Raw genomic sequence first — 16,589 nt, 5'->3', positions numbered from 1 at the left:
GGCGTTCGGAGCCGGGGATGGCCGTACCGCCCGGCCGCTGCCCGGATTGCTGGGATACGGAACGGGGAGGCGGTGGAGGTGGAAGTCGTGGGGTTCCCGGCGTGCTTCAGCTCGGTGTGTTCGTGGATGAAGGAGACGTGCTGCCCGGAGCGCTGCGGCTGATGCGGGAGCTGAGACCCAGCTGGGAGCCGGCCAGGGTGAAGACCAAGGTACGGGGGGTGCACGGAGGGGGTCCCGTGAGGGGGGCTGTAGGATGCTGTAGGGCCTGACGTGGGGGGTACGACACATCGGTGCCCCGTTCTCTCAGGGGCTGAGCAGGTGTGCAAGGCTCTTGCACGCCGAGCCCCCCCCCACACACACACAGGCTTTGGGGACACCGTGGGGAGCCACGGAATGGGGACTGTGGATGCAGAAGGTCTCTCGGGGCTGCAGGTTGGGGTCGTGCTGTCAACCCCCCGGCATTACCCCACAGGTGCTGCACTGCATGGCAGTGCCACCGGACACCACACGTCACAGCTGCAGGGCTCATGTGGCTTAGCAGCAGGCTTGCACTTTTACCAGGTCGGTTCCTTTGCACAGAGCAAGTTGAGATGGGTGCTGACATCCTGCATAGAGCAAGGCTCACCTGTCCCAAGCTGGCACAGCAGTTCCTGGGACTCAGCAGCACCTGTCCTTCTCCTCCAAGCCTCTGCCCAGGTGTGGGGTGCAGAAAGGAGGCTGCTGGGGGCTGCAGTGCCATGGGATGTCTTGGGATGGGCATGGAGCAGGCAGGCAGCAGAGCTGGATGCACTCAACCACGCGTACGTGTGCATGCATGTCCTCTGAAGGCACACGCTTCCTGTGTGCCTGGAGTGCCATTAAAAATGTATTAATAGCCAAGTGTAATTAAATCCAAGAAGCTGCAGGAAAATGCATACGAAAGGGCAGATGGTAAGGGACAGGAAGCTTGGAGTTCGAGTTCCTCAGGCTGCATAGTTGGGAGGGCAGGAAATGTCCCAGGCGCTGTGCAGCACCTCGCACAGCTCTGTGGTGCTTACGGGGAGCCTGGAGGGAGCAGGACCACAGCTTTGTGGCGGCCAGGTTCTGCCCAGGAATGGAGAGGAGTTTGCGTTCAGCAGCAGCTTGTGTGTGCTGTGAATGTTTTTAATTTAGAAAAGACCAAAAAAAAAAGAATAAAAGAATACTTAGGAGACATTAAGGGGAAATCCTCTGGTTGCATTTCTCTCTGCAAGAGGTATTGGGAGAGGATTGGAGCGGTGCGTTGTTCTCAGCTGGTTCCTATTAGCGTTCCTGTTAGCTTCCCTCTGCAGACTGGAGCAGTGCCTGGTTCACACCGCCTCGGTGTGCAGTGTTGGGGCACAGCTGCCTGCAGGGACTGTACCAGGCTGTGCCTGCAGCATAGAAAACCCTCCCGGCACTTGGGACAGGGTGCAGAAAACAAGGAGGTCGGGTGCTCGGCCTCATCCAACTGCCAGGCTCCTCAGCCCCATGCACTGTAGGTTGTGCTGCTCCTCATCCTTTTGGTTCTGCTTCCTGGGCAGCGTATCTCCATGCTGGTGTGGTGTCACAGTGACTCAACCAGCATAAATACCTTCGAAGGGAAACAGCAACACTGAAAGGATACAGGCATGGCAGAGGGCTCTGCTGTCCCTCCTAGGATTTGTTTTAGCCTAACTTTGGCAGCAAGGTGCTCTGCTGCAATAAGGGCCAGCGCTGCTGTGATGTGCTTGGTGCTCAAGGAGAGCCAGCGTGGGCATGGGGACACAGGGCTGCAGGAGGGAGCAAGCAGGCACAGAGCTGCACCTCTTCGGTATCTTTGCACAAGGCTTGGGGCTGCTGCACAGCTCCTGGTGCACTCACACCTGCTTTCCCCTTACACACACACCATGCATGGGCATGCAGGTTGCTGCCGAGCCACATGTGTGCAAGTCTCCAAAATCAATGGCCTGGAATTCAAAGGGGATAAGGCTCTGTAATCCCATTAAATCCACTGAAAAGGGCTGATGGGGCCATGAGGCAGCAAAACAAGGCAGTGCATGGACCTGGCACGGAGGCAGCGCTGAGCACCTCGAGGAGGAGCTGCTCACCTGTAGATGTGCACGTGCAGCTGGCAGACGTCAGCACAGCGCTGCAGCATCTGCTGCGTGCTGCATTTCTGGAGCCTGGCAGGGTAAGGAGAGCTGAAATCATGGTGGGAACACAGATTGGCCGGGTAGGAATTGCAGCTTGGTTGCTTGCAGCATCACCCTGCCCAGCTGCGGGGTGTGAGGATGATGGACACCGCAGCCCGTTACGCCTGGCTGTGTAATTCCAGTGCAGAGTTTCCCTCGGCAGGCTGCATAGGGAAGCCCTATATATAGGCACCCCACATAGGAGCGTGAGTTGCCGAGTGAGCCATCTAAAATTAGCTGTCCCACCCCCGAGCATCGCTGCTCCCTACCACGCACCCTCCCAGCATCGCACCGGCTCCGTCTCGCCAAACAGCGAGGAGATAAAGGGAGAACACACCGGGGATGCTTCCCCTCTGTGGCTGAGCATCCTGCCTTTGTGATGGGAACCCAAACCCCTCGTAATACCCGTGGAGATGGCGGCTGCTCCGTGCTGCAGCCCAGGACAGGGTGAGGACCCCGGCGCGGGAGGAACGGGGCCCGCATGTGCGCGGGCAGGCGGCCAAATCGGGGCTCCGGGAGAACAAAACTCTCTTTCCATCTGTGAGGAACCATCAGAGCAATGACAAGAGACGTCCCCAGCAGAGACGTCCCTGCCTATCAGCGACTCGTGGCCCCGCGGGGAGGGTCAGGAGGAGGAGATGGGGTGGTGGTGTTTGCTCAGCCTTGTTTGCTGTGCCATTGGTGGTTTCTGCCAAAAAGGTTTTTTTGGGACCGGTTCCCAGGGTCGCTGAGATGCCGGGTGTGCTTGCAGCACATCTTACTGCCCCTGAGCACCAAGGTGAAAAACAGCAGTGGGTTTCCCCCCAGAAACACTCACAGTTTGGTGCAGCTGAAGCCTTATGCCCATGCAGGTTGTGCCTGACCCCGTGCAATCTCGTGCCACCTCCCACAGGAGCTTTTCCTGCTATCCTACTGCTGCGTGTTCCCCTTTCCCCACTGCCTGTAACTCCCACTGCTGTATCTGTGCCATGAGGAAGGGGGTTCCCAGTGCCCACCCCGCACGGCAGGGACGTGCGGGCATCGCTCTGCCGCCCCTTCTCCCCTGCAGCTCTTCACCGATGGCATCACCAACAAGCTGGTGGCCTGCTACACGGACGAGGACATGGCAGATGCAGTGCTGGTCCGTGTCTATGGCAGAAAGACGGAGCTCTTCGTGGACCGGGAGACGGAGCTGAGGAACTTCCAGGTGCTGCATGCCCATGGCTGTGCCCCTGACCTCTACTGCGCCTTCCAGAATGGGCTCTGCTATGAGTTCCTGCCCGGCATCGCCCTGGGGCCCGACCACGTGCGGGACCCCCGCATCTTCAGGTGTGTGGGACCCCCAGTGCTGGGTCATATGGGGTCAGGGAGGAAGCAGGGTGAAGTGGGACCATATTTTCAGTTCTCTTCCTGCTCCAAAACTGGCACCCAGGTGCTCCAGTCCTATCCTTCCCTTGCTCAAACCTGGGTGGTGATGGGGTCCGAATTCCCAGTGCTGTGCACCCAGGTGGGGCCAAGTCAGCAGCTGTGATTTTAAAGCTTTTTGTGAAAGGAGAATGCATGAGGATCGTGGCTTCTGTCTGAGCTCACCTTGGAAAGGTGAATGCTGCCCCAGATGGGCGTTTGAGATCCTTCAGAGGCTCAGGACTTGCATGAAACAGGGAGTTGGCTGGGCTGTGTGTGTGTTTTGGGGCATCTCTGTTGAGCCAGCTCCATTCCCCAGCTCAGACTCTTAATCACACCTCTGCTCACTTCCAGGCTGGTGGCCCAGGAGATGGCCAGGGTGCACACCATCCACGCCAACGGCAGCCTCCCCAAGCCCATCCTCTGGCAGAAGCTGCACAAATACCTCACCCTCGTGAAGATGGACCTCAGCCCAAAGGTACCCAACCCCAGGTAAAGGCAGAGGGATCCCAAAGAGCCAGGCTCTGGCTTGGGCACCCACTGCCCACCCATCTGTAGGTCTTCCTCCTATGGGACGTGGGTCTCCAGGTAAAGCCTCTGCTGGAGTCTGGGCTTTGTGAGCAGGGGCTTGGGGAGCGCTGGCCACCTGTGGCTTGTGGTTCCTCCATGAACAAGGTTGTGGACAAACCCGAGAGCTTGGGGGGCTCATGGGATGGAGGCACCTCCAGCTGCTCGCTGCAAGAGGAGCTCTGTGCTATGGCAGCATCTGACCTGAGTCACAGACACCCATGTGCTGTGATAACCCTCCTCCTCCCTGTGAATCTCACCCGTGTTTTATGCCATCGTTAGAAAAAAGATGGAGCCCAAAGCCCTTCTTACAGTAGGGTCTGAGCAGCAGGGTTCTGCTAGCACTGCTGGAAGGGATGCTGGCAGCCCAGCCCCGTTTCAAAGCGCTTCATCCAATTGCTGGGAGGGCAATGCCATGCTGGGAGCCCGGGTTCGTGTCAGGTGAGTGAGGGCACATCAGCTCTGTGGAAGGGTGCAGGCAGCCCCCAGAGGTGGAGGAGGTGAATGAACCCCAAATCAGGCAAATAATTAACCCCGTCCCTGGGATGGGACGGAGGGCTGTTCCCAGTGCTTTACCCAACTCTGCACCTTACATGCAGCCAATGTGCTAATTATTAACGTGCTCCATTCTTGGAACAGCTGCAGAGGTTACTGAGTGTGGGGCCTGGAGGATTCAGAAAATTCCCATCACCTTTGGGTCGGTCTTAGAGATGAAGGGAATGGCTGAGGCCGTGCCAGGTGCCCTGGGGACCACGGAGGATGCACCAAGTACCCGAGCTGAGCTTCCGTACCAATAACTGCTCTGTGTCACTAACGAACTAATTTATAACATGCACAGAGGGAAGTGGGGGCAACGCTTCCCCTATGCCCCTATGGAGGTCCCCATGAGCAGAAGTGATTCTTCCCCTTCCCCTTCCCCAGCCTCCACCAGGACATGCCCAGCCTGGAGATGCTGGAACATGAGCTGGCCTGGATGAAGGACACACTCTCACAGCTGGGCTCCCCCATCGTGCTGTGCCACAATGACCTCCTCTGCAAGAACATTATCTACAACAGATCTCAAGGTCAGTGGGAGCAGCAGAGGGGCCGCTTTGTTCCTCCCTCCCTGGTGCTGATGGCTCCAGCCCCAACCCATTGCTTTGCTTTGCAGAGCGTGTCCGTTTCATCGACTACGAATACACTGGGTACAACTACCAGGCTTTTGACATTGGGAACCACTTCAATGAGTTTGCAGGTGAGCTGGCTCCTATCCGTGGCTCTGAAGCTCCCCCTGGGTTGGGGCAACTCCCCACTATCTCCCCATCCTCGAGGAATGAAGGAGGAGCTGCATCTCTTGAGCCACGATGGGAAATGGACGCAGTTCCTTGGGTGATGTGCAAAGCAGCATCTCTGCTTGCCCTGATCCACTGGTTGAGGTGTGATGCCTGCAAGAACTTAGCTCTGTTAACCACGTGGGTGCCTCAAATCAGAAGGCTGAACACTCTGTGCAAGCCCAGAGCTGCAGTCGTTTCACTCACATGGGGAGAACACCTCGGCCACATCAGTGTGCCCTGAAAGAACCACCCTGTGGCCACCTATAGCCCCTCTCCTCTTGCAGGTGTGAAGGAGGTGGACTACCGCCTGTACCCCAGCAAGGAGACCCAGCTGCAGTGGCTGCACTCCTACCTGCAAGCCTACAAGCAGCTCACCCAAGGGGCCCAGGGAGGCAATGGGGTCACCGTGTCCGAGAAGGAGCTGGAGGCTCTCTATGTGCAAGTGAACAAGTTTTCTTTGGTGAGTGCTGGAGGTGGGAAGGAGCTGATGTCATGGTTTTATGACTTGGTCCCTGTGTTCTCCTTTTCAATCGCAGGGTTCAGGTGCTGCTGGGGTGAGGGCTGGTGGCCGCCCCACAGAGCCTGGCTGTGCTCGGAGGTGCTGAGCTCCAGGGCAAGGTCAGAGATAGTGCTGGGTGAGGACACTGGGATTGCAGAGTCCCAGTTGGCAACCTGAGCAGCTTGCTTTTGCCAAGAACATTTACAAAAAGGATTTGCAGAGAGGCTGAAGCAGGAGCTGCCTGTATCTGACAGCTGAATTGCAGCCCTTTGAACTGAGGCAGGGAGCTGTGTGCTGGGACGTCTGTGCTCTGCCCTCACGCCTTCCAGCAGAGCTGTTTGCTGCAGCAGGGACCTGTCCCAGCATGGCCAAATCTCATGTTGGTTGTGGGGTCAGGAGGGATTTCCAGCAGCAGAGCTGTACCCTGAGCACTCTGCGCTGCTGCTCAGCATCCTTCCTCACCTGGGCTGCCATCCACCTTAGGAGCTTATAGAAATCCACACCTGGGCTGTGCTGCTTCTGATCCCTGTTCTGTCTGTTGCAGGCATCCCATTTCCTCTGGGCATGCTGGGGCCTGATCCAGGATAAATACTCTACCATAGACTTTAACTTCTTAAGGTGAGTCCGTGCTGAGCTCTGCAGAGCTGAGGAGACCAATGTCCAAGTGCTCAATACTGGATGGATCCCAAAACCCTGGCTGGTTGCGTGTCTCATGTCCATCCCTCTTTTGGCAGATATGCAAAGCTAAGGTTTAGGCAGTACTTCAAGATGAAGCCGGTGGTCACAGCCCTGCAGATCTCCAAATAGCAGCCCTGGCCCTTGGGACCCTGAGTTATTTTGTCCCTGCTGCATCCACAGCCCCGGCACCTCCCTCGCCCCCTCCCCGCCCAGGGGTGAGGGCAGGTCCCGATGGTGGGAAGGGGGAAGAGGAGCTTTACCCCAGCCACCGATTAAAGGAGACCCTGGACATACCCAAGACTGGACCGTGAGATGCTCGAGAGGACCACGGAGGGGTCCCTGCCTACACAAGGACATCTCACCACCGCCTTACAGCGAGCCTGGCTCAACCCTGCTGCGTGGCAGCCCCGTGTCCTGCTGGCATTGCTGCTGCTGGGCCTGGCATTGGGAGGAAATGGGACCCCCCTGATCCATCCATTCAGCACTGAGCACTGCTGGGTTGCTTTAGCTGCCCCGTGCTCACACTGTGCCTATTGGCTTCACTGTTCCCTCTGTTCTCTCTGCCCTGCCTGCTCAGCGCTCTCGCCCCTCCAAACCACCCTCCATAGGTTTGTGTTCACCCCAGAGCTGGGGAATCTTTTCCAAGTGGGATGGGTGCTGCTGCCATCCAGCTCCAGGCTGAGCCATGGCACTGCAAGGCAGCGAAAGCAGCATCCTCAGCAGTGCTTCAAGCACTGCTCTGTGCTCAACCTGGGGCTGCACCTCCCCACAGCCCCACCAGTTTCACTTGCAGCATCCCACAGCGCAGCAGAGGGGCTCCCAGCCCTGTCACCTCCCATATCCCCCAGTAATGGGGGGCTCAGTGCAGCCACAGGTATGGAGTGTGGCTGCCCCATCCCTGCACTCTTCCCCCCACCGGTGCAGCTCTGGGGGCCCACATGAGATACCCTGGCAGGAGGTGGATGGAGCCGAGCTGGCCTTAGAAGTGGGCACAGCTTTGTCCTCAGCTGGCATTTGGCTGTTGTCCCCTCTGCAAGGATGAGCCCACCCCACTGAGCACTGCCCAGCTCATGACAGTGGTGGTGCAGCAGGTGGGGGCTGGGGGACACGGTCACTTGCCTTGGCTACTTGGCAGATGCCAAGGGACAAAGCGTCTGCCCCCCTCTGCCAGGGCACAGGAACCTAACCCAGCAAAAACCCGTGACTTTTGTTGCATCTGGTGTTTGTTTTGGTGCAAAATAAAAGCTGCTGGTAGCTGGAAATCGGGGGCCAATGGATCTGTGGTGCCTGGTTCAGGACTTGGGCTGGTGCAGGAGCTGAGAGGGCCTCTCATCACAGGGTTTGCTGCTGCTGTTCCCCCCTGGCAGAGCAGTGTCCCTGCTCCAGGCAGGGCAGTGTGCAGCATTTGGCTGCAGGAGGCAGCGGGCAGAGGAGGCTGAGACCCAAATGTGGGGATGAGACAGGTAAGAAGGGAGGGGAGGGCAAGGGAAAGAGCAGTGGAACAGTACAGGGAAAGCATCGTAGGGAGCAGGAAGAGGGGTGGGAAGGGGGAAAGAAGCCCCCAGATCTCTACACTGGAAGCCTGGATCCCAAGCCCTTGGGTTGGCCAGACCCAGCCCTGAGCTCAGCTCCAAAACATCATCTTTATTGTGCCAAGGGGTGGGGAGGGCAGTTTGTAAACAAGTATGTGAAATATACAGGTTAAGTTACTCGTCTTATTAACAAAATAAAGCTCTATCTATATTTACAGTCTTTAAAAAAAAAAAAAAAGAGAGAGAGAGAGGAAGAGCTGCCCCTTCGGTGCGCGCGGCCGCATCCAGCCCCCAGCCTGAGCTGTGCCATGGGGGGAATAAATAAAGCACTGAGAAAAGGGGAAGGGAGAAGGGGGTGGGTAAAAAGAAAGGACCCCCACCGGCTGCTGTGGCCCTGGAGTGCGAGGGAGCAGCAGTGCTGCTGCAGCCCCTAGCAGAGGTGTGATGCACGCAGCAGGGCTGTGCCTGGCTGCTGCCACACGGCGGTGCAGGAGCTCCGTGCTGCTCCCAGTGCTGCATGCACAGCCAGTGCTGCACCCGCATGCAAACCCTGCGCTGGGTGCACGGGTGCTGAGCAGAGCCAGGTATTATTGTTTTTGTCTTTTTTTTTTTTCCCTTTAAATCGCTGCTATTTTTTCCTCTCCCCCCCACCCCTCCCTTCCCCCCCTTTCTGCTGTTTCCATGATGCATGGGGTGAAGCCTGCGCTCGCAGAGCTGCGGTGCAAAGGAGGCACCTGGGGATGCGTGGACCCAGAGCAGTGCTGTGCACCGGAGCTGCCCGAGGGCTGGGGCACAGCCAGGGAACAGCACCCGCTTTATTTACAAAGTGGGACAGAGCGTCGGGAGCATAAAGGGCTCCTCAGTGCCCTCAGCTCGCACTCGGGTCAGGCAAGAGCTAAAAAAGGCTCCATGGGAATTCACTGGCAGGCTGGAACGGGGAACTGCTGTAGGGTGGGGAGGGCTGCGCTGAGCAGAGCTTATGGGTGACCTCGTGGCCAGGCGTTGGTAGGTGGCACAGATAGGGAATAGAGGGCTGGAGGTTTCCCGTGTCCCATTCTGCTCAGGTCCTTACTGGGGGCTGCGGGGTTCCTGAGCCATCAGCTCTCAGCCATGTTGCGGAGCCCCATTCCCTACAGCTGCAACGGCTGTACCCAAACCCCCACCATCACCCACCGCTGCTCATCTCATCCTTGCAGCTGCTGGCTCTTTGCCTGCACCGCATCGGGGGCCACCGGCGCCTGGTGCCAGCCAGCCCCGCTGCCCCCCGCCCGTCCCTTCAGTCTGTCAGCACCACCAGCTCTCCATCGCTCTTCTCCTCTCCCTCCGAGTCCTCCTCCTCGCTGTAGCGATACATCTCACCATCCGCCACCGAGTGCCCATCGTCCCCTCCGCCGTCACCTTCCTTCAGGCTACGAGCGCTGACGATGACGGGCATGCTGGGGTCCACACCACGGGGCAGGTAATGCTCCATCAGCGGGGACGGCAGCTGCATGCCCACCGGCCGAGGGTACAGCACATCCGAGGAGCCGGGGGGCAGCTGGCTGCCTTGGGGACTGCGGGATAAGGGGGAGGGAGGGGGATGCCATCAGCGGGACGGGAGCGGGGCGAGCCCCTCGCTGCCCCCAGGGCATCCCTCTGTGTTACCCTATCAAATAGCCCTGCCGGGCATCCTGCCGCCGGTTCCTCATCAGCGCTTTGTACTCCCCCACGCGCAGCCGTTTCCCCTCCACGATGCACGTGCGTTTGGGTCGGGGTTTGTACTTATAGTCGGGATATTTTTCCAAGTGCTGCCGGCTCAGCCGGGCTTGTTCCTCGTAGTAGGGCTGCTTCTCCTGGTTTGTCATCGACTTCCAGCGGGAACCTGGGCACAGAGGAGCCACAGGGTGTGCTTAGCCACTGCCACACTGCAGCTTCCCCATGCAGATCCGTGTGCACGACCCCATGGCAAGGATTTAGATGATCTTTAAGGTTCCTTCTAAGCCAAGCCATTCGGTGGTTCTAGGAGTGTTCACATGCCGCCCTATGCACACACTACACTTGAATGTGCAGCAGTGGGACATATCCCCCGACTGTGGGGCCCTTAAGTGAGATAGGAGCCAGGATTGGGGTTGGTGGCACCCCTGGGATCCCTGCCATGCATTGTCCCCAGCACTGACCTCCTGGGGTACCTCTCCAAATGGCTGCTGTGGCTGCAATAGGCTGTCCTGGTGTGTGACTTGGATTCTCCAGAGGCTGACCTGCATTGTCACCACCTGCACCCAAGGCAGGAGGGGAAAGGGGAGCCCAGCACAAGGCTGCTGACAGGGGAGGGGAGGGATGGGATTGGGGGCTACAGCCAGACCCATGTCCGGGTCTGGGGTGTGATGGTGATGCTGGAGGGATCGCATGATTGCACCACGGGGTGAATCTGGAATGGCTCAGTCCAAGAGAAAGCAGGGGCTTTAAATGCAGCTTCCACTGCTTAAAGGGCACATGGGGAAGAGTGAGCCCAGCTCTCCTCACCGGTGGACCTTGAAGGACAAGAGGCAGCAGGTGAAAGGCAAATTACAGCTGAGCATGAGGAAACAATTCATCCTGCTGGGAGTGGGGCAGCCCTGGGAGAAGGTCCATGAGGAGCGTGGGATCTTCACCCTTAGAGATGCTCAGAACCAACAAGAGAGCCTTGAGCATCCTCATCTGATGATGATGCTAGCAGTGCTTATGGCCTCAGACTTCCAGAGTCCCCATCCCCCATTCCCTAAACCCTCCCTCGGGTCTCCATCCCCTAGAGCTCATCTCCTTCCCCTGCACCACCAGTTGGGTACTCTGGGTAAATCGAGGCACGGAGCCACACACACCCCACATCGTCCCCCTGCTCAGCCCCTCGTGCTGCCTGAGCCCCACAGTCTCAGCAGCAGCCACACAGGAGAGCACACAGCAACCAAAACTCCCAGCCTCAAGTGAGCACCAGTCCCAGCCCGCTCGGCTGCAGGTTAAATTTGCCCCAGTGAACAGCGAGCAGCTCCGGCTCCCCATGCAGAACTGCGCCAGCTATTTAAAGCCACGGAGATTGAATGTGACAGCAACCAGAACACCACACACGTCTACTGCCAGACCCCCCTCCGACCCCCAGCGGTTGCGAGCAGATCCTGCCTGCGTGCTCTTTCAAAGGGAGAAGCCCAGAGGTTGTTTCGGTTCTTTTTTAACGAGCGGAGCTGCTAAAACGAGGCAGCGGCGGAGCGAAGTGTGTGAGCCTTCAGATGGGCTACTGGGAGACCACACCGATTACTTTTAATAGCCGGGGTGAAACAGGCTGCCCCAGGGCTGGGGTGACAGCAGGTGGGGGGCTGGGGGACAGGGCTGGAGGATGCTGCCAGGTAACTGGGGATGGTGCAAAATTGTCCAGCTGGGGATACAGCAGCATGGGGTGCAGGGAGCATCGGTGGGGGTAAAGGGGTGGCAAGTAAAGAGCTGCACTTGGTGGAGGATAGCAATGAAACAGTGCTGGGCTCTGGAACTTGGCATAGGGGGGCATTTGCCCTAAAGATCCTTGCCCCAAAGGATGCCCATGACCTGCTGCTCAGAGCAGAACCAAGGAACCCAGCAGTGGGTCCAGGTCCACCCTCACCCTGAGCATGCGCTGTGCTCCTGCTGCTGCCTCAGCCTCTGGTTCCTCTTTGCACACCTTTGTCAATTTGATATCATGGCCCCCCAGTGCTGTGGGATGTGCAGAGAAGGGTTTCCTTCTCCTTTCCATCCCACACCACAGTTGGGATCCCCCACCCAGACACGGTGACGCAGGGTGGATGCAAAGCACTCACCCAGGATCTTGCTGATGCTGGAGTTGTGCATATCTGGGAACGCCTGCAAAATCTTCCTCCTCTCATCTTTCGCCCACACCATGAAGGCGTTCATGGGCCGTTTGATGTGGTTGTTGTTCCTGGACTCGGGGAAATGCCGCGTTCCTACGAGAGGAACCCAAAGGCTGGGTCAGAGCAGGAGGAAGGAGCAACGTGGCTCTGCCCCACGGCACCCACCGTCCCCATACCATCCATCTCACAGCTCAGCAGAGACTCATCCAGGCGGTGTGTGGGTGCCTCCTCCATCCGCTCCTTCACAGGGGAAGCATCGATGCCAACGTGGTCCTGCAGGAAGAGTGGATGGAGTCATCGTGGGGTGCAGTGATGGAGGGGTGGGGGGGATCAGTCTGGGCTCACCTTGCGGTAAGGGTGGCTCAGCGCTCCCTCCATGGCACCGCTGTGGCCGTGCAGCAGCTGCCGTGCATCCTGGATGGCTTTGGTGATGGCATCGCCCTCGCCCAAGAATCCTGGTGGGAAACCAGGCCGGGGCACCCGTCAGCACCCCGAAATCCCATAATGCCTATCCCCAAGCCAACAAAAAATGGGGCTGCGTGGCCCTGTGGGGCGGCATGGTGCACCCAGAGCACCCCAAGAAGGTGGGATTCCAAGGAGCAGAGCTGTCTGCTGCCTCTGGGAGGTGTTGTGGGGAGGTTTTAGGACCCTCCATGGGTGGAGGTGATGGGAACCCACCCAAGGGCAGGTTGGACGGGCTGTTCTGCAGGTCTCGCACAGCCCCATGGCTCGGTGTGAGGGACTGGCAGCTGCTCATCTTCAAACTGGGTGAGCTGGAGGCACTGGGGAGCTCGGAGCCTTTGGGTTTGGCCGTCAAGTTCAGCGGCTGCGAGGTCTCCTGGGGCAGAGGGAAGGCAGGGTGTGATGTACAGCCCCTGGCACAACCAGGTGCAGGGGGACGGTGGGAGCTCTGGGGCTGTAGAGGCACTTTGGGGCCATACCTGCATCTGGAGGTGGCCAGAGCCGCTGGGTCTCTTTAGCGTGGGAGGAGGAGGGCTGTGCAGCAGCTGCACGGGGTAATCCACTGCAGGGAACAGAGGAAGTGTTGGGGGATGAAGGGCATCCCGCAGGCATCCCTGCGCCCTGGGGACACGGCTCACCTGGCTTGCAGGGGATGGGCTGGATGGGCAGAGCTATCTGGGGGTCCTGAGTCACGGGAAGGGGCTGATGGCTGGGGGTGAAGGCAGGGATCATGACGTAGGGCATGTTGACCTGCTGGAGGAAAGAGCACCACGGATAATGGTTGTGGGATGGCGTAGCTGGGCGGTGTCCCCACTGTCTGGCTCTGCGGGTGGGTACAGGGGTGTTCCCCACCTTTACCTGGATCTGTTGCTGCAGCAGGTTGATTTTGTGCTGCTGCTGGATGAGCTGCTGCTGCTGCTTCGCAATCTGGAAGAAAGGAGGCAGAGGGGCTGAGCAATGGGAACAGGGGCTCCTGAGCCCCCGTGGGGCACGAGCTGCCCAAATCCAAAAGGGATGTTCCCAAGGGCATGGTGGACTCCTGTGGTTGGCACAGGAGATGTCTCAAGGGCCACAGGGAGAGAAATGCACCAGGAGGGACCATCACCCATACACCGTGTGCCAGAGATGCCATCCCTGCACTTGGCACCGCTGGGTCACCCACACCCTGATGCCATCCCCACACTTAACACTATTAGGGATAAGAGGAAGAAATCAATGCTCAAAGAGCAAAGGAGAGGGCAGTCAGGAAGGGGCACATTAAGGACTTCCTATGATTCATCCTCAACATGTAGATAAGGGATGGAGAGCTTTGACCCTGAGCCACCCCATAACAAGCAGCAGGATGGGAAGTCTTGGGATGAGCACAGAAACAGGGATGGTTTCTGGGCAGATACCAAAGAGCTTCTTCCTCTCCACTTCTAGAGGGGTTCTGTACCCTGGACCTTGTCCCTCTGGTCCTGCCTCTGTAGTCAGAAGGTACCAAAGTGACCCCTGAAGGGACACAGGTCTCCTGGGAGCCCACCTGTTCCTGCTGCTGCCGCGCCAGCTCCATCTGCTGCTGCTGCTTCTCAAAGAGCATTGCAGCCATGTTCTTTTGCTCCGAGTGGGCTGTCAGGAGCTGATCCCGCAACGTGGACAGCTGGTTGATCATGACGAGCAGCTGGAGCTCTTTCTCTGCCAGGCTCTCCTGGGTTCCTGCATAGGGAAGAAGCAAAGTTGGGGGCTTGGGGAGCAGCATCACCACCACGGGTGGGGGCTGTGGTCAGAGAGGCGTTCAAAAATCCCTCTGTGCCATCAGAGCAAGGTTTTATCAGGAACGCCCAGTTTTGGGTAATGAGTATTTGGGGTAAAAAACTATGAATCTCCACAAAACACGACACTGCAGACACACCTCCCCTCCTATTGATGGGGGAACACAAAGCCATGCGGGCACCTGAGGGGGGCACAGAGCACCGAGATGGCACAGAAAGGACCTCACCCTTCACTTCTTTGGTCTCAGCAGCGTTTCGGCCCAGCAGCCTCTCCTTCCAGTCACTGGAGAGTAATTTCTCAATGGTTGGCATCACTGTGACCATCAGCAGGCACCGCAGTCAGCAGAGCAGAGTGGGGAGAGGAGAGCCAGGTGAGCACAGCCTGAAGCTCTGCACCGTGGCTCTTCCAATCCCAAATCTTTCCAAAAATAGAGAGGTCCCAGAAACCTTTCTTACCCTCTTTTAAGTTTCTGTTGAAGTCCAGCTTCTCCTGGCTGCCAACAGCTGGCTCGAAGGCTGAGCACCGCGGCTCCAACGCATCACCAGCGGGTGAGCAGGACTCCTGCACACACAGAGCATCACTCGGTGGAGAACCCATGGACAGGGACATCTACATGTCTCCAAGCAGGAGACACCAAGCTGATGGGGTGCTCAGAGTTGATGGGGTGCTCGGAGCAAATGGGACGCTTGGAACTGATGGGATGTTTGGAGCTGATGGGTGCTCAGTGACATCCTGGACCACGCGCTCCTGCAGCACTTCCCCAGCTTGAAAGCATCTCAATGACCAAGCCCTGCTTTGCAGGAGGTTGCTGTTATTTCTTTGGAGTGCCCTGCTTCTCCAAGCCCAGGGACTGAGAATATTGAGCAGAGAGAGAGGAAGCTCGAGAGCAATTAAAACGGGAAAATAACAGTGTGGCCCCTGTCCCGCATGTGGGGACAGTGGAAGATGTCTGCAGGTGGCCCTGGAGAGCTGAACGCCAAAAGCAAATCCCAGGGCTGACCCGAGAGCACTGACAGCAGCCAAAAAGCCTGAGGGGAACCTCAGGTTTCAGCTTCATTTCCTCAGGATGAGGAATAAAAGCTCAGGGAAACGACAACCTCTGTCTGCCTGGGGTGGGATGCAGTGCACTGCCAACCCAGTGGAACCAGGGCTCGGTCAAGGCCAGGAGCAGAGGCGGTCACAGTGATGGGACCCACCTGTGGCAATGCCTGGGGGTCCGTGCCCTCTCTTGCTGGTGGTCCCGGGGGGTCGTTGGGATGGGGCTCAGTGCTGGGAGCAGCCCCTGGTGGGCTCTCGTAGCCACTCTCCTTCTTCTCCTCCGTCTTGATGCTGCAGTTCACCATGCTGCCCGCCCCATCGAGCTCCAGGTGGGGAGAAACGGGGCTCCTCATGGACATCCTGCAGAACAGCGGGGCTGTTAGCAGAGAGATGGGGGTCTTTCCTCCCCCCCACACACCAAGGGCACCGCTTTGCCCAGCCTTGCCCTGTGCTGGTGGTGAAGCATAGCTCTGGGTGCCCTAAGGGCTCTCCATGATCAACACCATGAGGTTCAGAAATGTCCTAAGGGCATCCAGTGGGACACCAAGCATGACCAGAACCAGTTTTTTTTCCCATGGGATGTGCCCTAAGCAATGTGCCACAGCCACGTCCCCCACACAGCCCCAGCTCGGCACAGTTTGTGTGTGTCCCCCCAAATGGGACAAGCTGGGATCCCACTGCATCCACTGCAAACTCCCAGCAGGGATTTCCCCCCCACCCCGGACCACCAGCCCTCACAATGCACAGCAACAACAGCACCAAATGCCCCCTCCTCACCTTTCAGGGAGGAATAATGGGGGAAGGAGACCATCAGGGATGGGATTTATACCGGGATGAAGGGCACAGGGGCCACGGTGTGCACCCTCCAGCAGGGACCCCCCAGCCCTGCACCCATCAGGGGGTCCTGCCTGCACCCCACCATCCGGGGGCCCCCAGGACAGGACCGGGTTGCACCATTGGGGCAGCGGTGACACAACAAACAAAGCCCGGCTCAAGCTGCGAATTAATCAAACTGCTGAAAATAAAACCTTCCTCTCAGGAACTTCAAACAAAAGAAACGAAAACAACAAGGCCGGCTGGGTAATGAAAAGCCAGGGCTCTGAATAGGGGACAAAAGGAAGTGGAACAATAGGGTGTTGGACAAAAGCAATAAAGTAAAGGGAAGTGTGACAGCTCAACAATGGGGCACTGTGCGCGCCAGAGTTTCTGATCTTAGCAGGGCTTTTTTTAATCTCAGTTCCCTGCCCTTCTCTGAACAAACCCACGGTGCTCTCCGGGCTCTGGGCTTCCTCCCAGCTCCAGCCCTGCACGGTATCTGCCCGCATCCTGCAGCACCGCCCGCT

The 16,589-nt window shown here is 58.2% G+C and overlaps 2 protein-coding genes across 3 annotated transcripts; one reads left to right on the top strand and one right to left on the bottom strand.

Moving 5' to 3' along the window:
• Window positions 1–6: 6 nt before the first annotated feature.
• Window positions 7–7,755, top strand: ETNK2 (ethanolamine kinase 2). The gene is made up of 8 exons (XM_010724229.2): window positions 7–209; window positions 3,220–3,479; window positions 3,909–4,046; window positions 5,043–5,185; window positions 5,272–5,355; window positions 5,719–5,894; window positions 6,478–6,551; window positions 6,668–7,755. Exons 1-8 carry the CDS (start codon window positions 18–20, stop codon window positions 6,738–6,740), a joined length of 1,140 nt encoding a protein of 379 aa, XP_010722531.1. The 5' UTR covers window positions 7–17; the 3' UTR covers window positions 6,741–7,755.
• A 485-nt stretch (window positions 7,756–8,240) lies between these two features.
• Window positions 8,241–16,559, bottom strand: SOX13 (SRY-box transcription factor 13). Of its 2 annotated transcripts, none has more exons than XM_010724231.3 (13): window positions 15,405–16,559; window positions 14,664–14,769; window positions 14,435–14,521; window positions 13,979–14,151; window positions 13,315–13,383; window positions 13,095–13,209; window positions 12,936–13,018; window positions 12,673–12,832; window positions 12,340–12,449; window positions 12,171–12,267; window positions 11,944–12,087; window positions 9,788–10,004; window positions 8,241–9,696 (listed from the first exon to the last, which is right to left on the bottom strand). In XM_010724231.3, exons 1-13 carry the CDS (start codon window positions 15,603–15,605, stop codon window positions 9,420–9,422), a joined length of 1,839 nt encoding a protein of 612 aa, XP_010722533.1. In that variant the 5' UTR covers window positions 15,606–16,559; the 3' UTR covers window positions 8,241–9,419. The 2 variants fall into 2 exon arrangements, with proteins under 2 accessions (XP_010722533.1, XP_010722534.1); XM_010724232.3 differs by having other exon boundaries at window positions 13,095–13,206.
• Window positions 16,560–16,589: the final 30 nt, after the last annotated feature.

Source organism: Meleagris gallopavo, chromosome 28 (genome assembly GCF_000146605.3).
Source record: "Meleagris gallopavo isolate NT-WF06-2002-E0010 breed Aviagen turkey brand Nicholas breeding stock chromosome 28, Turkey_5.1, whole genome shotgun sequence".
Lineage (NCBI taxonomy): Eukaryota > Metazoa > Chordata > Aves > Galliformes > Phasianidae > Meleagris > Meleagris gallopavo.
The sequence above is the reverse complement of the archived record's forward strand: the minus strand, read 5'-3'. Positions and strand labels throughout refer to the sequence as shown.

Bases quoted from the DNA above. Each gene is read 5' to 3' on its own strand.
- ETNK2 (XM_010724229.2), top strand. From the start codon at position 18: ATGGCCGTACCGCCCGGCCGCTGCCCGGATTGCTGGGATACGGAACGG. The intron at 4,047-5,042 runs GTAAAGGCAGAG...CCCCTTCCCCAG, and splicing joins CCAAAGGTACCCAACCCCAG to CCTCCACCAGGACATGCCCA. The intron at 6,552-6,667 runs GTGAGTCCGTGC...CTCTTTTGGCAG, and splicing joins ATAGACTTTAACTTCTTAAG to ATATGCAAAGCTAAGGTTTA.
- SOX13 (XM_010724231.3), bottom strand. From the start codon at position 15,605: ATGTCCATGAGGAGCCCCGTTTCTCCCCACCTGGAGCTCGATGGGGCG. The intron at 12,268-12,339 runs GTGAGCCCAGAC...CTCTTCCTGCAG, and splicing joins TGAGCCACCCTTACCGCAAG to GACCACGTTGGCATCGATGC. The intron at 10,005-11,943 runs GTGAGTGCTTTG...CTCTGTGCCCAG, and splicing joins CAGCATCAGCAAGATCCTGG to GTTCCCGCTGGAAGTCGATG.